Source organism: Dipteris shenzhenensis, chromosome 5, assembly GCF_047967505.1.
Source record: "Dipteris shenzhenensis isolate YYH24624 ecotype China chromosome 5, Dip_SZ_1.0, whole genome shotgun sequence".
Taxonomy (NCBI): domain Eukaryota; kingdom Viridiplantae; phylum Streptophyta; class Polypodiopsida; order Gleicheniales; family Dipteridaceae; genus Dipteris; species Dipteris shenzhenensis.
Window position 1 is genome coordinate 37311779 of NC_141600.1, and position 22948 is coordinate 37334726.

The 22948-nt window shown below is 45.1% G+C and overlaps 1 protein-coding gene across 2 annotated transcripts in view; it reads left to right on the top strand.

The window, feature by feature from the left end:
- The window catches only part of LOC147901975 (mechanosensitive ion channel protein 1, mitochondrial-like), a 100402-nt gene that overhangs the window by 45378 nt on the left and 32076 nt on the right, over positions 1-22948 (top strand). For both annotated transcript variants that reach the window (XM_087375256.1, XM_087375257.1), the window contains exon 7: positions 9310-9410. In XM_087375256.1, the coding sequence (XP_087231382.1) occupies positions 9310-9410 (101 nt within the window). The remainder of the gene's footprint in view (positions 1-9309; positions 9411-22948) is intronic.

The following is a 22948-nucleotide window of genomic DNA, read 5'->3' on the forward strand; positions in this document are numbered from 1 at the left end:
GAGCTTTTTATGTGAGCAAAAGACTCATCATGCACAGAGAGAGAAGGGTTGAGGACAGAAGAACACGAATGTTTATACTGCTGAAGGCTCATCAGCTACAGGATTAAAGATTATTACGCTCTTGTATATCAGTTAACATTGTTCTTCTACGTCTGTGGATGCTTTAACCAAAACAATTCTTCAAAACATGGGCATGCTAGAAAAGAAAAGCAAGCATAATTGAGGCACAACAATTCCTATGCCTATGCATTACAGGGGTGTACAAGGGGCAAATACGTAGTCTGTTATGACGGTGATGACATGCACATGCACACGCAAACTCATGTGCACACATCCATGTGCAGATGTATTTGTAATTATAAATATCTGTAATTAATCGCAGTATAATACAAATGCAACTATAAATAATAAGTTTGTTATTATTTAGGACTTCAAATGCACTAGTGGCTTTAAGGGAACCATCCACAAATAGGTGCCTTGAGCAAATGAGAAGAGATGGCACTTGCCACCGTGCACTACGGGCTTTCAGAAGACTATCCAACACAGTTTCTAGAACTATCAAGTAGCACAGCTCAATAGGAGACACACGCTCAAGATTCTCACTTGCTTATTGAGGAACCCTAGGGTACTGGCATGTGGAATAGTTGCCTCGCTTCTTTCAAAGTTGTTATTTTTGTGATAAATGATTTTCTTATCCAATTACATTTTTCTTATTTTATATGTATGTAACATGTTGGGTTTCCATTGTTAAAAGCTCAAAGTTCAATCTCGAGAGAGATCTAACATCTAAGAAAGAAAGAAAGTTTATTAATGTCCATGAAAGACCGAAGGGTCTATGAGACCGGAAAAATACCAAATACATTAACTGCCTTCACCTCATCCTCTAGAAGCTTTCCCCTCAATGCATCAAAAGTGGGAGGGGTGTATGTGGGCCCAAAGGCTGTAATTTCAGTCACCATCTCCTTGAAATAAGCAGACCGTGCCACATTGAAACTAATCCCATTCGAGTAAAAGAAACAGGCCACGGCTGCATCTACCTGTGCCTTCCTTTGTGGATGCCATGCAGTATAAAGGGTGCTTTGCCTTCGTGTAGGTGAGAGAGGTGAAGGAGATGCAGTAGGAGTAGAACTTGTAGCTCCAAGAACATGTGCACTCCCAGAAGATGAAATTGTAGTAGCAGCAGCAGAGGGAAGAGGACTCCTTTTTGCACTAGCCATATGAGCACCTGAAGTAGCTCCTCCATGGGATGCAATAGTCCTACCTTTCTTTGCGGAAGGAAATGCCATGCCATAGTTACCAAGGAACCCTGTTCCCCCATCCGGAATGCGTGGAACTCCGTTCCAGAGAAGAGGGAATCCTAGAACCCCCCGAAACTTGTTTGGAACGTTCCAGCCAGGGTGTTACCAGGGAACCCCATTCCGGGGTACCCGAAACCCGTTTCGGACCTAAACCCGGCGTTCCGGGTTTAGTGTTTCCTCCTCAACCCTGTTTCGCGAGCGGCGGATGCCTTTTTTCCACCATTTCGACCTACAGCCCTCCACCTGCTCTCTCCCTCGTTCAACAGCTCGACTCCTCCATCCAGCAGCTCTCCAACTACTCCCTCCCTCCATCTTCTACTCCCTCCCTCCATCCTTCCATCTACTCCCTCCCTCCATCCAACTCCTCCATCCATCTACTCCCTCCCTCCCTCCCTCCCTCCATCTACTCATTCTTTTCATAATTGGCGTTTCGGTTCTGGTTCCCCCGTTCCCCCTTCCCGGAACGTTCCCTTTTTGGCACTTGAAATTTTGGAACGTTCCCGTTCCCTGGTAACTATGATCGACGCCCAAGGATGATGTTTGATACGTGAAAATAAATACATCGTGCTATCGTTGGTGAGAGAGAAAGAAAGAAAGAAAGTTTATTAAAGTCTTCGGAAGACCGATGCGTCTATGAGAGTGTGAGAATTTTGATGCAAACAAACTGTGAGGGTGGAGCTACTAAATGAGCATCCACACCAATGCAGAATGCAAAAAGCTAGTGCTAAGTACTACATAGTCACGTCGGAGTGATTGACTACACATCAGTATCATCATCATGATCATCATCATCAGCTCATCTGTGTGGATGAGACGGCGGGAGCATGAAGTCGGCGATAGAGTGCTGTTGGCTTCTCGTGGGCGTGGTCCTGTGTCATCTCCTGGTAATAGCTTTGAGCCTAACTATAGGCCATGGTATGTGCCTTGTAGGCATAAATATAGGCACTTGTAGAGTTAGTGCCTTTTAGGCCACATAGGACACTTAGTCCTATGTGACACCTAGGACACTTAGTCCTACGTCTAGGTACTTGTACCTTGTACTTCTCTTTTTCATTATCCAAGTTTGACGTGACGGCTAAGACTTGTGCGACGCTTTGCTACTTGCACTCTCTCTCTCTCTCAAGCGATTCTACAGTGGTATCAGAGTAGCGTTTTAGATTCCTCTCTTGCACCTGGACTCGTATCAACTTCACTGCCCCTTCATTTGTATAGTCATACGGTACAGCTTCGTACCTATTTTCGTACTGCATTACGTACGTCCCTTGTACCTATTTCGTACAACTGTACGGTTCCGTACTGCTCCGCTACGTGCCTACACCGTACAGTCTGCACACAGGATCTGCATCTTCGTAGAGCCATACAATAGGCGCTGTGTATCCATTTCGTACTGCTCTTCGTACCTTCGTTGTACTTGCGTCGTATGCCGTACATCTTTCGTACAGACGTACGGAAGGTCTTGTAATTGCTTCGTACTGCATTCCTTACTTGTGTCGCCGTACAGCCACGTGGGAACGTACCTACATCCGTACAGTTGTACCTACTATTTCGTACACCAGGCTTCCGTACAGCAGACGTACCTGCTCCGTACATTGTACATGTGTTGTATATTGGATTCCGTACTGCGCTCAGTACTATCCGTATAGTGGTACTTGTCCCAAGAGTACCGTACAAGCTTGGCACGTGTGAAATCTTTTGCAGGGCATTCTCAAAATTTGGGGCTTTTGTGTTGGGAGCTCAATTGGATTATAACATGATCCATCTTGAGGTTAGAATCCTTACAGAGGACCCTAACTCTAGGCACCCCATCAGCCTTGGTTGCCTCTGCTGCAGTCAATGGCAACCCAGGGAGGGGTGGGATCTCAGCAACTGCGCCAAAATGCTTCCCAATAACAGAAAGAAGTCGATGGTAAACCTGGGGCAGCCTGGGGAATCTGATGAAGAGCGAAAAGATTGCCTTATCTGCCTCCACTGGGTCGAAACCAATATGAAAGGCTTCAAAGAAGATCTTCCTGTGTCCCAGGTGTAAAAACTCAGCCTTGAGCACAGTGCTCGCAGCCTCTGGAGTGTCAAAAACAACTTGGAAAAAACCTCGTGCCAGAAGATGAACATCTAACAGTCGTGGAGTGAGGTCTGGGGGGAGAGCCGCAAGCATCCAGTCTCTGGCTTGGGATCTGGAGGGGTGAGACCCGAAGATGTGTGCTAGCAACGTGGTAGAGCATTCAATCTCTACATCCTTCTTGAGCTGTTCGAAGTCTTTCGACAGGCTTTACACTTGGTTCCCTTTGTTACATGATCTGACATCCCTTGTACATTCATAGGTGGCTATATTCTTTTGGATGAACATGTGCCACCATGACCAGAAAATACCAGGTATTCTGAGACGTTTCTAGAGTACTTCAGCCCATGCCATGGAGGGGGGTTTGCAGGCCATCTTCTGGTGGTTCTAGTGATGCCCTATAGGCCATGGTATGTGCCTTGTAGGCATAAATATAGGCACTTGTAGAGTTAGTGCCTTTTAGGCCACATAGGACACTTAGTCCTATGTGACACCTAGGAGACTTAGTCCTAGGTCTAGGTACTTGTACCTTGCACTTCTCTTTTTCATTATCCAAGTTTGACGTGATGGCTAAGACTTGTGCGACGCTTTGCTACCTGCACTCTCTCTCTCTCAAGCGATTCTACAATCCCTTGCCAGGTTGGTCACCCAGGTCCCAACCAACTATCCATCCTCGTGACGGGACCTATGTAGGCTGTTTATGGGACCAATCCCACCAGTTGGTTGAGGATAGACAAGATGAGTGGTCAGAGGCCGAAGTTCAAAGATCAAATGACACTTACTCCCTTATACACATGGGAATCATTATAGAAATGGGGTTAGACTTCATAGATTTATTTAAGGTTGCCACACACTCAAGAGGCAATAAGTACATCGTGGTGGCAACCAACTACATTACCAAATGTGCTAAATTGAAAGCCTTGAGGGATAAAACAACATGAAGGATAGCAAGGTCCTTGTAGAATATCATTTCTTTGGGCTGAGTTTTGTTTCTTGGCTGGCTGTCTTGAATTTTCTTTCTTATTTCATTTTCCAAGGCTTCTGAGAGTACTGAACCCATCGTGGAAAGTTTTTGTTTTAAATCAGCTTCAATATCAGCTTTCAGTGACTCAAAAAGCTTATACACACTTTCATTTTCTTGTTCCTAGAATGGTACCTCATCATCCATACTCCTTGTGGGCAATGCCTCTTCAACATCCGATCCAATCAGCTACATCTTGTCCAAAAGCTAGATTGATCTCTTCTTCTTGTCCAAGAATCGGATTCATCTTATCCTGTCCAAGAACCGGACTGATCTTTTGTTCTTTGTAGGCACGGACTTCTTAGGGGTAAGAGACGGCCTCTTTGAATCCTTGGCACTACAATTCTGGTTAGTCACCATGGCTACAAGGAAACATTGACTCTACACTCCCTTATTCACACAAACATTACATAATCTTAGGATGACTTAGGATTACAATTTCAAGTTTAACAAATAAATCAACGGAAGAACTTTGAGCTCTGATACTTATTAGAGCCGTGCTTATGTGAAAGCGTGCTTTCGAGGATTCATCTAATTTGAACAAGAAATTTATAACTGTGAACTGAAAATTAATTTCACCACAGGTCATTTATTACACATAGTCTTAAAACTTAAAATAACTAAAAGAATGGAACACATAAAAAGAGAGGCTGCATGGGGTGCGAAGGAGGATCACTGCTTGCCAAAGTTCAAGCACCTGGTATATTTTAGTCCAGTAATACTGAATCTTAATACAATAATATTTCATATTACCTTTAGAACCCTAGCTGAACATAAATCTATAAACTGTGCCACTTTGCAGTTCGGACAAAGCATTGGGTGCGGGGTGGGTGCGGGGTTCGGAGGTCCCACCCCATAGTTGCACACAAACTTCAGAGCCTCCCAAAAAACCCGGGGAGGCGAGGACTCTTGAGGGCTCAAGGGGTCATTATATTCAAGGTTATCCATAGGGTAGAAGTGCTTATGCAACCCCCCTCTTTGTACAGGTGTCAGCAACGCGTGGCCACCCGATTATGAAGGTCCATTTGGACCTTTCCGCATACATGAGGAGTGAAGGCCGCTACCTCCCAACATGCCCTTGTGGATGAACCCTGAAGCACCAAATATGATATATCAAAGAACTGCCCAAATCAAAGGCCAGCACAACAACAAGGTAACATGAGAAACCACATGGGGGTCAATAAACCAAAGTCGCCCCAAAGTGTCTTGAAGTCCACATCGACCAAACGATGACAGCCAATTGCGGGTGCAAGCAATGCTACTCAAAGTCACACTTAAATCCTGCTGTAGATCGCAACATTTGTGCAGCAAAGTCGCACTTAAATCCCGCCCTGCAGATCGCGACATCTCTGCAACGAAGTCCAGTGTCCGTCTACCTAGAAATAGCCGAGCCATGCATCAATGACGGCTCAGAAGTCATGCAGGCACTGCTCTGATCCATGTAGATTTGCCAGTTGGCAGCCCGAAAATGCTCCGGGTTTGGGGTCCCTGGTCCCGCCCCTTAGCCATGTACAAACTCCAGGGCCTCCAAAAAAACCCTGGGAGGGGAAGACTCTAGATGGCTCATGGGGTCATTATATTCAAGGTTATCCATAGGGTAGAAACAATTTGTCCTGGAGCAAGATTTTAGCTTGCAGGCAATGTCCAGCAGGTCTGCTCCCAATTTGTGGTGAATCCTGGTGCCAAAACAGCAGCAAAAGGCCGAAATTTCAATTGCAATTCTGCCTAGAGGTGTCTGGGGTAGGAAATTGGAGTGTGGAGGTCAGTAGGAGGGTAGAATTCAAATGCAAGTTTGCTGTTTAAGAGTGCAGCAGCTTCAAAAACGAGGAAGTCACCAAGATCTCACCAGCAAGCATGCAAGAATGAGGTAGGAAAAACAAATGGCCCTTCATATAGCTGGTTCCAACCTTAAACTGATAAAAAGCTGTAAAAAGCGTTAAGAAACGAAATCAGACCTACAGGTTACTTAAAACATAAATACATTCACTCAACAAATATTCCTAGCTTGAGTAGTGGGGAATAGCTTTAATAATTTAATTAAATAGATTTTTTCCCTCCATTTAAAATTTTGTCCCATGACTCCTCTACCCATTCACATAATTAATACACAATTAGGCCTAGAACATTTAATGGTACCCTAGGCTCTCTAAGGCCATAACTTAAGCTAGACTTATCAGAATCTACCCAAATTGAGACCAACAGTTACGGCTCGTAGTGCGTTGTCTAATGTGCAGGTGAGTGATTAGGGTATAGATAATTACATTCAAAAGATGATTGGTTCCGGATATTAAATCCTACTCACTGGTTTAACCCTATGTAATCTCATTCTGCCTCCTATGACTCAGCATTACTGCCTAGATGCACCAAAGCTCACCCTCCCATGGCCAACATGAAAGCAACTAGGAACTGAAGGGTATAAAATCCCCTTTGTGTTAGGTATGGAAACCCAGTGGATGTACGGAGCATCCCAATCTCGTGAGGCATGCTAGCAGGTGGAGGGTAATCTGGTACATAATCATCAAGCCGTAAGGACTTAGATAACCCTATGGGTAGTGAAATAACTCCATGTAGTGGAGTCCACTTCCATGCACTACCTCCCTATGATCTTGTCACTGCAATGCAACTGGCTGTACACGTAGTAAGTGTTAGCTGTGACTGATCTTGCTGCAAAAAGGTGCCACTACCATGTTAAGATGGTGAAGTCCCAAGGTGTAAGAACCATGGAGAAGTGATCACTGAACTGATGAAACCAATGCATTGGATTTGTAGAAGAGGCCTAGAACTGTAAGTCTTGTAAGAAAGAACTCACACAAAATACTCACAGCTGTGATCAGTAAGTATGTGCACAAGGAATAAGTAATTACCACCTTCCCGCACTTGCTGTGAGACCTCCTTATGTTCTCTGTGAGGCCTCCTTATGCTCAATATCTCAACTCACAAGATTTTTCTAGAACTGCACATGGCAGCATCGCGTGTACAAAATTGATCATGGGGGACTTGAAAATGGGGGTCAACTCTTCATGTGAAGACTGACAAGTACAAGCAAGGATACTTCCGTTTCAAAGAGACGTCCTAGCATCTGTAGAGTTTTCTGGACATGATGGAGAGTGATGAGGAGGAGCAGTCTCCTACCACCACAGCTTAGTGTCTTGTTCATCATAGATCTTTTGTTTAGGCAGATACGTATTTAGTGTCTTGTTCAGCATAGAAAAGCACTATAAATCACAACTTTTTCCATAAAAGTGGGGCAAGACTCCAATGAGCTGCAAAGTCCATTTTACCAATTCAAAGGCATTCCTCCCAGACCATTAAAGGCATGTTTTTACTGTTTAGAGAGAGAACTCAAGATTTGGGATGTATCATATATGTATTTCAGCAGGTTTAGTTTTTGCTCCATGTGAGCAGTATTTTCAGCCTTGGCTCCATGCAAGCAGACATTTTCAATATGTAATCTCTTCTCAGTACATTTTTGGATCCGACCTATGTAGTTGTTATATTTTATATGTTTTTTTCAGTGTTGTATTTATTTTGTATTTTTAAAATAAAGAAAAGAGAAAGAGTGGAGAGGAGAAATAAGAAGAACCAGAGATATCTTAGATAGGATCACCAATAGCCTGTCCATATGGAGCAACTATGAGAGGCTTGAACATTGTTGGGAGACTGCTGTGCCCTAGAGGACATGAGGTAATCTATGCACATCTATGCAGAGGCAGTGGAGTTACAGCTCTGAAGGAGATGTTGGCAATCACCAATGGAAGAAGGATAAGGATAACAGTACCCAATAGGAGTGGAGGAAGAGTGTTCAGAGACAATAGAGAAGGCAGAGAACCATAAGGCGATGTGGAAATTACTAGGAGAGGGCAGGGGAGAGATTCATGGGTACTAGTGGAGGACCGGGGAGAGTGTGAGAGGAGAGAGGCTCGAGCTACGAGCTCGCTAGAGTGAGTGAACCTTTACTTGGGAGTTTTGGAGTGTGACTTTAGGCCATTTGGGAAGTATTCTTTGGGTACGGTGATCGTATCTGAACATGAAAATGCGTTGTTGCAGCCTTTTCTTGCTTTCGTGTTGCTTTGGTTCAGTATGACTAGCCTGATCTATTATGTTCATCTTTTTCTTTTCTGTTCTGTTCGTGGGCTACACTTGGTAGTACGAAGAGAGTTGCACCACAGTAGCAGGAAGACGTATGGCAGCACTGCAGTAATTACAAAGATGCAGGTGGTCGAAGTTCTGACGGCTTGCACCAGTGACTCGGCCTCTGTAATACCTCCAGAATAGTACAAACCCCCATCTCACACAGACCACATATACAAATAAACATGATAAGTTGGTTTAGGTATGTTGAAGAGTGGAGATGATTGCAGAGCATACCCTGGTGACACCTTTGCAGGGGGTGCTGTTGGATACAACTCCATGGCCAAACTTCTTTACCAAGGAGAGAGCCATTCGGGATGTGAGGACCTTATTCTAGAAATTTGTGTTCTACAAGATTCTGAAGAAGGCTATATCAGGCTTCCTGTTCGTAGGAAAATTGCAAAGGCAAGTGGACATGTCTATACTATCCGTGATTGATTTGGATGTACAGATGACACCTATGATTTGGACACCTGAACCTGTGCATCAATTCCTCTACAGCATTGAGATTTGAATTGATGCTTACTGTTTGGATGTGAAAAGATCATTCTGGTAACACCCCTCACTATAGAGAGAGTTTATGCAGTGAGGATAAGTTTGTTGATGTAATTGCACCTTTTTTAAATGGTATTTATGTAGAAAACGTTATGGACTGGATGCCACAAGCAGTATTCAAATTCCTAACACGTTTTTAACTTCTCACAGAGCAGTTAATATTTCCAATCATTTGCCAAGTCTGATGATGGGACAGAGTTTTTAACTTGAAGAGGGGCAGAGTGTCTAAAGAAAATTTGAGGATGCAGGTATTGCTGTGGGACTTGCTGCCAAAGAGATTGTAGGAAACTTCTTGGGAGGAACTCTACTTTTTATAACTCGGCCTTTTGTAATTGGGGATATTGTTAAGGTATATATTTAAATGTTGGAAAACTTCAGAATTGAATAAAGATGATTGCCAATCTTTGTTTTGTCTTGATTTATGGAAAGGCCATTGGTAGTGATAAGTTTGCTTCTGATATTAATGCCATTTGCAAACAGTTAATTGCATCCATGTATTTTGATGCTTGAACTTTTCCGGATTTGACTACGACTATCAATTTTTTCCATTAAGTTTATTCAATGTGAAGAAACATTTTATAAATAGCAACGGTTTTATTTGAGGTATGATGTATTTGTTTGTGTACCATTCAATACGTATTGGTTCCATCTGAGAAAAAGGAAACTAACTGAAAGATACGAGTATCAAGTGAAAGGGGAGCCTGAGCATTATTGTCCAGCTCTGAGGGTTTGCTTTCTCTATGTCTCTTCTACGTTGTACCTACGGGATAAGGAATGGTTTTGAGACCAATGATTTGGAACCCTTGGAAGGCAAACCTCTATTGCAGCCTATGCATAAAGAGGGACAAGAACTCAAACATTGTGTTGAAGATCTTATCTCAAAGCAGATCTTGTTTTACCAACTAAGGGTATAGTAGCAAGAAGGTTTATGCTTGTTGAAAGTGTAGAGGCATCTTGCATTCAGATGTTCCTTTTCCCTCCCTAGCTGTTATCATATGCAATTCGATCCATCTTTGAACAGGGCGACATTTCTAGCAAAACCAGTAGTGTCCGTTTCAATCATGAATCACTTGTCAGGAACTAGAATTGCTAGCATATGTGCAGTGGTCACTTGATGTCTCAAAGCTTCAAAACTATCATTCACCTCTGCCTTCCAACTTACAGGCTTGTTGCTCTTCTTTGTAACCCCCTGAAGAAGTTTGCTCAATGGGAGTGCAAAAGCTTTGGGCTGTTGGCTTCGACCCATTCGATCCATCGTCCATTTTGATGGGATTTCACATATAAAGAGTACGGTGCTGCTGAGAACATACTCCACTGTTCTATAATAGTTTGAGGTGAATTTCTGCTAGCGCTACCACCATCATAATATCAATCAGCAGTGTGGACAATAGAAGGATAACTCGTGAAGTGCGGGCAAGCCCTAGCAAGGTGGCCCATCATTTGGTTCCTCTCTGCATCTGCGTGTCCATCGACCTCTTGTAATTTATATTTAAGGCCTCTATTTCTTTTTTGAGGTTGTTGCCCCTTTCACATCCATCTCATCGTTGTGTCTCTAATGCATTTAATTGAATTGATTGCACAAAGGATATGGTGGCTTGGTAAGCATCTACAATTGCCTAGCTATTTTGCTCTTAGCAACCGCTATTAGCCTTTTTCCCCCCAAAAGATACTGGTCTACAATCCTAGAATAGGGCTTCTCCAACAACATAATCAAGGGCCACAAATGGTTTATTGGCATCCACTAGTCGCGCTTCAGTTGCTTCAGCTGATGTGACCTCTTGAAACAAGCATCAAGCTTTTGAATCGTCTCTATGGTATCGGCACTTATTTGTGCTTCTCTTTCTCTATGGAAATCCTAGTAAGGATTTCACAAAGGTAGTAGTCTTGAGTATAGGCCACTCACATAGCTTTCTGATTTTCTTGTTATCAATGTGGACAACATCAACACTGATGATATGTCCAATGTGAGTTCCAATTTCCTGAACTCTCACACTTGCTTCCTTAGTAAAGAGGGTCTCCTTTTGGTAGAAAGTCCCTACCGTTTGCATATGGTGTCTATGCTCAGCTGGTTTTCTCCATGATAACGGAGCATAGGATTCACTAGCCTCCCTTTGCTCATGTGACATCAGTGCGTTGATTTGGGCAGCCGAATATACAGCTGAAGTATTATTATGTGAAGGTAAGAAAGTGAACCTATTGTATGTCCCCCTTGAGATTGAAGAATAAGAAATTCCCATTAATTAGTCGTGGAGAAGAGAAGAGGGGTGAAAAGGAAGAGGGGTGAAAAGGAAGAGGGAAAGGGCATGATTAAACTCAGGGATAAAGGGGGGAGGGAGGAAGAGGGACCCATTAAGAAGGGGGTATTAAAGAAGAAGGCATGTGCTAAAGGGGGAGGGGGAATAGGGACCATTTGAAGGGGGCTTTAAAGAAGAAGGCACGTACTAAAGGGAGAGGGGGAAGAGGGACCATTTTAGCTAGCACTAGGTATGCTCTTCCACTCTATAGCTTAGTGGTAGGGCTCACATGTGGGAAATACAACATTGTGGGTTCGAATCCTACCTCTTGAATAATGTGTACTCCTCTTAGACATAACTAAAAATAAACTAATTAACCCAAATAATTAAATAAATCCATGGACAAACATAAGTTAATTAGCCTCCATGGCCCAAAACAAATAGGAGTAAAATAAAGTTGAGCGAGTATGTCCCCATGTACATTGATAAATTTATATATATACATTTATCAATGTATATATATATTATCATTCATTCTGTATATAGGGACATCATTCTCTTTCTTAGGCATACTGTACTCTTTGTAGGAGTGTTTTTGCGAATAATTCTATACACAATTATTAAAGACCAAATTCGGCTTCAGAACACATATAAGCATCATTTTCATCATCACACACATATTATAAGTATCACCATCTAGCAGAAGTATTGATTATTATTCACGTCAAGAGATGCCATCTTGACCATTGGTCCATGAAGTTCACCATGTAGCAAAACTTAGATTGGACTACATGATTCTGATAATAAACATTTACATAATGGCTCTTATTTTTTTGTTTTTTATTTGCAAAAAGAGACTTCTATGAAGTATGAAAGAAACTCCCAGAGCAAAGCTCAAGGGAATAATACATCATGCAATCATGAGAGAACATGACCCAAATAGGGCAAAATCAAACTCTCCTAAGAGAGCTAGAGAAGATTCAAGGTGAGGCTGAAATGCCACCTCAACCTTGTGAGAAGAATGGCTTGCTGCTCCACTCTCTGAAGAAGACAGTCCTCTTGGTAGAGGTTGTCATGAAGAGGGGACCCTTCTTGAAATGGCCATCAAGGTGTGTACCGGGTCTGTCCAAATACTGGGTGATGTGTGTGCCAGATGGACCTTGGAACCATCTAAAGCCTTTGTGCATCTGAATCTCCAAATATGCCACAGTGCTATGCTCTCCAGAATCTTCTAAGAAGTGTCTATATAGGCATGTGGTGGCCTATACAAATATCCACGAATATCATCTAGTAAGCATGACTCAACCAATTGTCGTCGAACAAAAATAGCCCAAGCGAGTCATGTCTCTTGTAAAATACCTGAGGTCCGGATAGAGAGAGCCAAGCTACCAAGCCCAAGGTCATGAAGTAAGGAGAATGTGTAAAAGTCCTTAATAGTTTAGCGATCCCTTTCCTCGCCTGCAGTCCCATAAACAATGCTAAATAGACTTTTTAGCAGAAAGGCAACGAATACATGTGGAATCTGTCCCGAACTTGGATCTCCTTCAGTGCAATCCCTCCGTGAATAGAAAGCCAAAAGAAAATAGTGATTTTCCTATTCTTGGGGATTTTCAAAGTCTCTTAAAAAATGACTATCACGAATCAGCAGAAATCTTAAAATCCTCGCAATGAGAGGCTCTGGTGGACCTCCAGCCTCTAATGCCAAGCTGAAACTTCTTGGCATTGAAAGAAGGGGAGGCTCTTCTCTCAGTGCCCTGCATCAATCCATTTCCACTCCCCAGGATCCCATTGCAAGTATTGTATGGAGACAACTCCATAAAGCCAAATCCTCCATGAACCCAAGGGAATGTGATTTGGGTTGGGGTCTAGATACCATCCTGAAGCCATAGAGCACTGCTCCACATGACCTACGACCATGATAGGCTGAAATTGAAAACACATAAGTATATTTTCTTTAGATCTGGACAGCCTGCCCCCAGAATGGACATCAAAGACCAAGGCATCTCTATTCGATCCTTGAAATCTTATGACTTGAAGTGGAATCTCTACTCTCGTAAACGCCACTAACCATGTAGACTGAGAAGGCGGCCTGCCATGCAGAAGAACCCATTCCAAGGGTATGGCTGCATCAAAATCCCATGGAGGAGGGACCTCTCCCCCATCTAGAACACTGCATATAATGAGAAGTACCAACTGGTTTTCCCTGCCATCATCATCAAGTATACTATCATTCCACATGACATGCTATCCATCAATTTCTTCCTACGAGGTAGGGGGAAAGAGTACTCTTGAAGCTGGCCCAAGCTTTCAAGACAGCAGCCATTAAAAGGGAGGAGAGAGCCATAAAAAGGGAGGAGGGAGCCTTGAGATGGGCTGAGGTGAAGATCCATCTAGTTCTATCCATCCTATATCCACATGAGAAAGGAGAACAAGATTGTACACTTCGAATGAGTTTTTTTCCCCATGGTTCTTGTCTTGGCAAAAGTCCTCTAAACACCTCCTCCCTCCGCTCAGCCTCTCCTCCCTCCACTCCGCTCAGCCTACCCTCCCTCCGCTCAGCCTACCCCCCTGCTCAGCCTACAACTCCTATCCGCTCAGCCTACCCCTCCGCTCCGCTCAGCCTCTCCTTCGCTCAGCCTACCTACCCACCCCGCTCAGCCTACCCTCTGCTCAGCCTACCCCTCCGCATCTCTCAGCCTCCCTTCGCTCAGCCTACCTACCCACCCCACTCTGCCCACTCCGCTCTTCCCTGCCCCGCCCCACCTGTTGGCACTGCCCCCCCCGCTGGCATTGCTCCTCCCGCTGGCGCTGCTCCTCCCGCTCCAGCTGTTCCCCGGGCGCTGCTGCAGCTCCTGCTGCCGCTTCTGCTACGCCTCCCCCTTTGCTGCTGCTGCGCGCTGGCCCTCCCGCTGGCAGCCTCCCTCCACCTCGGCTCCTAGGCTCCTTGCCTAGGCCTAGGCCCTCCGCCCTTCTTTGTCTCAGCCTCCCCCCTTACGCCACCTCAGCTTCTCCACCTCCTGGCTGCCTCTCCACCTCAGGCTGCCACCCCACCTCGCCACCTCTGACTACACCCCCTCGCGCTGGGCGTGCCTCCCATCATAGGGGGGAGCCGGTGCTCCCGCTCCTGATCCCGATCGGACACTAAGACTTGCACCAAGGAAGACAAAAATCAGTCCAAGCGAAATTGGGGACAAAGCCAAGAAAGACGACAACAACAACAACACAAAAAAGCAAACGACACAATCGAAACTTGAGGATGTGAACACACGTTACAACCGAAGTGGACTCGGTGTAGACAACAAAGCAAAGGTAGGACCCGCCTCAGCCTTAGCTTCAGCCTCTATCTCTACCTCGACGTCAACCCCCACTAAAGTTTCAGTTTCAGTTCCAGCCTTTGCTCCCTCTATCTCTACTTTGACTTCAGCCCCCGCTTCAGTCTCAGCTCCAGTTCCAGTCTCAGCTCCCTCTACATCTCCACTTTCGACTTCAGCTTACACTTTAGCACTAGTTTCACCACAACGTAGGGAATCCCATGAGCCCAGAGAACTACAAGACCATTATGATTGGACATGTCATGTCCAAGGTTTATGCATCAGTACTTGACTCCGAGGTTAGCAGATTTGTAGAGTGTCGAGGACTTAGAGGAGCAGGATAGGCCGGATTTCGGCGTGATCATGGAACCATGGACCACGTATCATCGAGGAGGCAAGGGAATGAAAGCACATGGTTTATTGTTGCTTTGTGGATTTCAGCAAGGCATTTGACACGGTTCGGAGAGCCCACCTTATACAGTGCCCACAGGACTCGGGTTATGACCAGGAGATCTTTGGGCTGTCATGGCACTTTACGAGAGAGTTTCAGACAGAGTTCGGACCCGGGTGGACAAACGAGATCATGAGCACTATCGGGATCAAACAAGGGTGTCCTTTATCGCCTACCTTGTTTGGTCTCTACATTGACGAGCTTGAGACAATGATGCAGACACAGGGGGGGTAGGTTGCTCTCTTGCGGGCACGCTGATCCAGATATTGCTCTATGCAGATGACGTGGCTCTTTTGTCTTCCTCAGCAGAGGGGTTCCAAAGACACCCAGACGCACTAGAGTCCTTTTGTGAGTCTCATGATTTGAAGGTCAACCTGGGTAAAACCAAGGTCATGATCTTCAATACATCTCGAGCCATTATCTGCTAGGAGCACAGTTCACATTTGAGGGGTCACCTGTTGAGATAGTTTCATCATACACTTATCTTGGGGTTATCTTTTCCTGACCCAGCTTCACTATGAGACCCGTGATGTAGGCACGGTTGAGTAGAGGGTATGCTTCATTGGCGAGACTAGAGAGATAGTGCTTCCGCTTGCACTTTCAGGATCCATGTACCGAGGGCTTGCTTTTTGACTCCTTGGTTCACCTAGTGGGGATGTACGGTATCCCATGTTGGGGTCAAACTTGTCGGATACAGAGTGGGCTCATGTGGAGCGACTACAGGTTCTCATGTTATCACGAATCATTCGTGATAAGCCATCCGTTCCTCACCAAATCATTCAGGCTGAGTTTTGGGTTACCCCCATTATAGCTAGATGCTGCATTTCAGGTCATTACGTATCTGTACCGAGTCATGGAATATGGGGATTACACCTCTGGGCGTAGCAAGCTACCATGGAAAGCTCTATTCTCTTCTATGGCACTTGTAGCAAGAGGGGACTAGAAGTGCTGGTATGACGTAAAGAGAGATGGTTTGAGCGACTGGGGCTCCACATGGATAGACTACCTCCCTTCTAGTACAGCATGGATGCTCCGTTTTCTCCCCTCCTATCACATGAGGTCAACCCAGTTATCCGTGAGGATCTATTACAGCTACACACATTTCGGACTTGGTTGGGACTGAGTGAACTCCCAGTGAAGCTTAGCTTCTACAGAGATGACTTCTTACATATCACACCGGAGGGTTTCATTGACCCACCAGGATACACGCAGATTCACCTACCCCACTCGCTGAGGATCTCTCTTTGGCAGTTTCGGGTCTCTTCACACAGGCTTCGCATTGAGAGCAGCAAAGTAGAGCGATTACCCAGGAAGAGTCACATATGCACACTGTGTGACATGCAGGAGGTTGAGACAGAGGAGCATTTCATCTTCAAGTGTCCTGTTTACTATGAGAGTCAAGGGCGTTTCTACTGCTTCTTCAGATCAAAATATTCTCAGATATGTCCCTACCATCAATGCAATGCCATTGCTTTAGCAATGATCTTATATATGAGGTGTTAAGCCATGTGATAGGGCACTAGTCCCCAAATTCCAACATGCTCTTCCATTTAGGAAAAATTCTAACAAGGCTAGAATTCACATCCTCAGAGAGCCACCCATGCTTGGAAACCTCATTCAGCATTGCAAAATAATTCTACTTAATAACCTCCCATAACCTCCATCAAAACATATAAACCTCGAGATTTCTCCTCCTCCATAGAAAATAAAACATCCCATAGCTTGTTCACAGCGAATTGCCTATCCACTTGATAGCACTAGGCATCAAAAGGCAAGTACTCCAATGAGTTAGGCTATCCTAGACCTTTCCCTCCCACACATATCCATCTTGGCTGGTGCTCCCACCATCTTGCCCAATTCCCTTAGGAAGATTGCTGTGACTTGCTGAAATTTCATCACAACATTTCCATCCTTGTCTTCAACTATCAATTGAATCCCTAGTTTGCTTGCATTTAATAGCCTTAATAAAAAATATTATGGGCAAATGCCTAATGCTAACCACATCTACTTGCTTGCAAGCCTCTCTCTCTCTCTCTCTCTCTCCTATGGGATTTTGGCCCGTTTCCTCTCCTACCCAGACCAGCGGTGTTTGGCAAGTTTCATTCATGAGGTATTTAGACACTGAGAGAGGATACTCCGAGCACGGAGACATGAGCAGACTTCTTTCTTGGCTGATTCCTCTCAGAGCTCTATCACGGAGTTCTTTTAGCGTGATCACATGGACCCCCACGAGACGAGGCCTCGACATGACCGTGACCTGGAGCCTATGACCCGACAGCTCAAACAGAGGGTTGATACATAGATCACACTTGGGGACTGACACATCCCAGCACTCCTGAAACCCCTGATCTGCAAAACAACCACACACAACATCAGAACTGAGCAGGCTGCTCACCACCCAACCGTGACATCTACGGGATGTGATCCCGAATCAGAAGATGTCCCCCCGAGCCACGAGTTGAGCTACTGGCACGAACTCCCAATCAGATCCCAACCAGCCTGGTGTCCCATACCACCAGGTGGCGCTGTGAAGCCCTGGATCTGCCACTGGGCCTTGGGCTACGCTAAGATGCAGGCGCGCGTCCGCGACACAATCCAGGATCAGACCTAGCACCTGGGAACGAGACTTGCTCCCAACTGCACACTGAGAACTGAACCCCCTGGGCCTCTTTTATAGACTCGGGCCCCGGCGCCAAAAATAGCGAAGACCTATAAATAGTTCGTACCCTTGCCACTCAACCCGAGAATCAAGCCTGCCTAGCTCTAAGCCTCCCCAGGCTAACCTGAGCTAGTTCTGTGTACCTAGTACACGTCAGATACCGATCCGCGCACATGACATACTCCCCCTCCTCTAAGAACTCACTCCTGAGTTCGCTAAGAAATCGGGAAATGTTCTTTGGAGGTTTTGTAATGTCTCCCATGTTGCATCCTCCTCAACACGATCCTTCCACTTAATCTTGTATTCCGTGATAGTACGATTTCGAATCTGTCTTTCACGGAATTCAAGAATAGATTCAGGTTCGTGAGGAATAAAAGTTAAATCTGTAACTTCTATAATCTCATGAGGAGAAACAATTTGATCATCTGCACCCAATACTTCTTTCAATCTACTGACATGAAAGACTGGATGTACCTTAACATCAGGAGGCAATTCTAGTCGATATGCAACTGGTCCAATTCTTTTAATGACCTTGAATGGGCCACAGTATCTGGGGGATAATTTCGGAACCAAACCAGTACTTAGGCTCTTGGATTCCTTAGGAATTCTCAAATATACCATCGTTCCTTCAGAGAACTCTCTAGGTGAACGATGTCTATTAGCATAAAATCTGTCCCGATCTTGGGCACTTCTAATAGACTCCTTGGCAAACTGCAACATTTCCTGCATGTCTTGCAAGAAATTCTTAGCAGCATCATTTTGAATCCCTTGTAATCCTACCATAACTGGTGACTTAGGTTGAAACCCGTACATAAGCATAAAAGGACTATAACCTGTACTAGAATGCTTTGCACTGTTGTAAGCAAATTCAATCATGGGAAGATAATCTTCCCACGAAGACTGTCTCTTAGATACATATGCCCGAAGCATGTCTTCAACCAATTGGTTGACCTTCTCTGTACTGCCATCGGATTGTGCATGATCCGAGGAACTCATACTTAGAGTAGTTTCCAACTTCTCAAATACAAGTGTCCAGAAGTTACTTGTAAACTTTGAGTCCCTGTCACTGACTATGTCAGATGGCAAACCATACAGCTTGAACAAGTGGTCCACAAACTCGTGAGCCAGCTGAACAGCTGAAATAGTTGTTCTTGTAGGTAAGAATCTAGCCATTTTTGTCAAACGGTCGACTATGACCCAAATAGAGTCATGACCCTTGCGCGTACGAGGCAAACCAGTAATAAAATCCATGGAAATACTTTCCCATTTATTACCTGGAATCTGTAAAGGCTGTAATAAGCCCGCGCTCCTAAGGCGTTCAGCCTTAGTAACCTGACAAACTCGGCAACCTACCACATAGTTCTCTACAAATGCACGCATCTTAGGCCAATAAAAGGTATGCTTCACAAGAGACAGAGTCCTATGTATACCTGGATGTCCCGCACTAGGAGCATCATGACACTCCCAGAGAATCTTGGATTTTAGGTCCAGAACATCAGGTACACAAATCTTTTCATTCCGGAACAGCAAGCCGTTCCTAATCATCCACTGACCTCCCGCCGCCTGTATCCTAGGTGGCACAATCCCTGAGTCCTGGTCAACTATAGAGCTCCCATCCTGGACTCTCTGCCAATAAGAACTGAAATGACTATCAGTTGCGTATAGCCCTCTCAAGGATTGAAATAGGTCTGAGGATATTTCCGTAAATGACAAAGCATTTACAAACTTAACTCGACTTAAGGCATCCGCCACACTATTCAATGAACCCTTACGATAACGTATTTCGAAATCAAAATCCTGCATTAGCTCTGCCCATCTAGCTTTCCTTCCTCTCAATTCTGATCCATCACACACATACTTGATTGACTGGTGATCAGTCAATACAAGGAACTTTGAACCATACAAGTAGTGTCTCCAAACCTTGAGAGCATACACTACCGCATAAAGTTCCTTCTCCAGTGTGGGCCAACGATACTGGGTGTCGTCTAGCTTCTTACTCTCAGGATCGGTTGAGTAGACCTGCGTCCACGACCTTTCAATATGTTGGTCAAGGGTACCGTGAGTTGTGAATAATCACGGACTGACTTCCGAAGAAATACCGTAAATCCTAGGAAAGAACGAAGTTGTTTCACAGTCTGAGGGATAGGCCATTCTAAAACCTTCTGGATACGATCCAGATCAATGCTAATGCCTTCAGAAGAAATCTTGTGTCCTAAGTAAATGATCTCCTTCATAAAGAAGTCACATTTACTCATCTTGGCATAAAGCTTATGCTGTCTTAGAACAAGTAAGACAACCCGAAGGTGTCCTATATGATCCTCAAGCGTTTGACTATATACCAAGATATCATCTAAGAACACAACAACAAATTTGCCCAGATAATCCCTGAACAAATCGTTCATCATCTGCTGAAAAGTAGCAGGAGCATTGGTCAAACCAAAAGGTAATACGAGGAACTCGTAATGACCATACCTAGTCCGGAATGCGGTCCTATCTATGTGTTTAGCATAGATACGGATTTGATGATAACCCGTACGCAAATCAATCTTAGTGAAATACTTCGCTCCGGCCAAACGGTCTATCAAATCATCAGAACGAGGTAAAGGATAGCTGTTCTTAATTGTAATTTTATTAAGTCGTTTATAATCTATACACATCCTCCAGGAAGAATCCTTCTTCTTTCTTAAGAGGACAGGTGCACCCCAAGGAGATTTACTTGGGCGGATATAGCCCATATTCAGGTAATCCTCAAGCTGGATAGCTAACTCATCCTCCTCTACCTGGCTCATCCTATACGGTGGTACACTGATAGGTTGAGCCCCTGGGACTAAGTCTATGCGATGATCTACTACCCTTTCTGGAGGTAACCCTTCCGGCAGTTGAGCTGGGAATACGTCCTTAAAATTATCTAACAACGTTCTCAATTCTCGGTGTTCAAACACACTTAATTCATTTTTGTTAATTACCGAAACAATAAATGAAGAGAGTGGAATCAAAACACACTGATAGACATCATAATGAGAAGTGTTTAATATATTCCGAAGCTGCATCGCAGATACAATAGGCCCCTGAGAAGGGATAATCTTATCACACTGAATACAAAATTGGGTGCCTTTGTCTTCAAAAGAAAGGGTATGCTCCGTCCATCCGATCTGGATATTGTGGGTTTTAAACCACTCTATCCCGATCAACAAGTCTACATGCTCTAGATGCATAACGTAACATGTGAGAGCTCCTGTGTAGGCTTGAATCCGGATGGGAAGCGCTTTAACCTTGCGATCCCAAAACTGCTTCCCGGCTGGAAGCTGCACCTCGTAGGTGTGGTCGCTAGGTACTGTGGACAGCCCCATCTTCTGCACAAATTTGTAATTAACAAAATTGTGAGAGCTGCCCGGATCAAAGAGAATGTGAACCCGTTGGTCCCTAACTTCTCCATAAACTCGGAAAAGATCATGGGAACCAAATAACGAAGTATTAAAGGTACAATTACAAGAAAGGGGGCAAGTAATGACATTTACTGAAATACCTGTCATCGTAACCTGGTTGGCTCCCTTGGCTGCGGTACGCTGACCTGCCTGGAGCTTCGGTCCTAGCACTAATTTCTGGTTCTTCCGCTTAGGACACTCATTCTTCGTGTGGCCCCGCTCCTCGCAATAAAAACACCGGCCCTCTTTCTTGAGCCTGAGAGTGCGAAGGAAACGGGCCTTACCATTCTTCGCAGGAGTTAAGCTTTTCTTGGAGGCGTTGTCCGTAGACTTCGTCTCCCCAATACCAGTCGCATGCTGAAAGAACTTGCGTTTGTTCTTTCCGCTGGTCTCGGTAACTGTGGTTGCCTTGGTTCCGGCCATGGTATCATCATATATGCGTGCATATGTCATGGCCTCCTGTAATGTTGTGCACTTGTTATTCTTAATCTGTAACTTATAGGAGTCTGGCAAACCATCCACGAAAAAACCTAACAAGGTTACAGGATCCATTTTGGTGGCCCTGGTTTGCAGATCCCTAAATCTCTGAAGATAAACTTCAAAAGTTAAATTCAATTTTGACATATCGAGGGCTTTGAGCTTGCCGACGATATCATAGTCATCTTCCTTCTTCAGGAACTCCTTCCTGAAGATACCCTCAAATTCTGTCCAAGTGTCAGGCTTAGGCTGGAGTTCTTTCCACCAAAGCAAGGCTTTACCTGACATAAACCCTGCTGCTAGCTGAATCTTTTTCTCGTCTGGATAGGGGTGAAATTGGAAGTGAACTTGCCACTTGTGCAGCCAAGTGTCAACCACCTCCTTTGTTCTTGATTTCTGGTCACCTGGAAAGGGATCCGGAGTGATATTCGGGCCTAGCACGGAGGCCATGGCATCCACATGCGTGAGTGCCTGAACCGTGCTAGCCAGAAGAGTCAAAGTAGCTTGTATCCCTTGGAGTTGCTGTGTCAACCCCGACTGATTAGCGTTGACCTGCTCAAATTTACCATCTAGAGCAGTCGTGAACTCACTGAAGGCTTTCTTAGTGATCAGGTCGTCATAGAGACCCTGATCATCCTCCCCCACTGGAGTGTAGTCTAATTCCTGCTCCCCCATAGTGAACTCGGGATTCGGAGCATCAGACATGGCTGAATACTGATTCGATTACAAACGGAGAGAAATAAATAACTGAAACGGAGCACGGAGGGAGATGGAGTAGAAGAAAACCGTCCCAGATAAATCTGACAGAAAGGATGCTGAAATCTGGAAGACCACGAACCCTGGTGCCTCCCCGAATCTGCAACCGGATGCGCAGTCAATGGTGGAGGCTGTACGGACTGCTGACGTGGCCTGTACGGCTGCTGACGCAGTCCGTACGGTGGCTGTAGGTGCAGGCGCAGCTGCTGTACGGAGCAGCTGCAGGTACCGCAGGTGACAGTACAGTCCGTACAGGCTGTACGGCTGTAGCTGCAGCTGTACGGGCTGGTACTGGAGCCTTGGGAGCAGCGCTGGGCTGACGCAGGCAGGGGCTGCAGCAGAGGAGCTGGTCGAAACTGAAGGGCGAGGCGGGCTGGCTCAGATCTCAAGGTAAGATCTCGAAACTGGGGCTGCTTGTGGGTTGCCTAGCTCCCAGCCCCCACCTATATAGGGTGCAGGGCGGCCTAATTTGGAAGCTAGGCTTCCAAAGAAGGCTGAGCCCCTCCAGCTTTGGAGGGGTGCTTTTACGAAAAAAGCACCTGAGCCCCTCCAACTTTGGAGGGGTGCTTTTTCG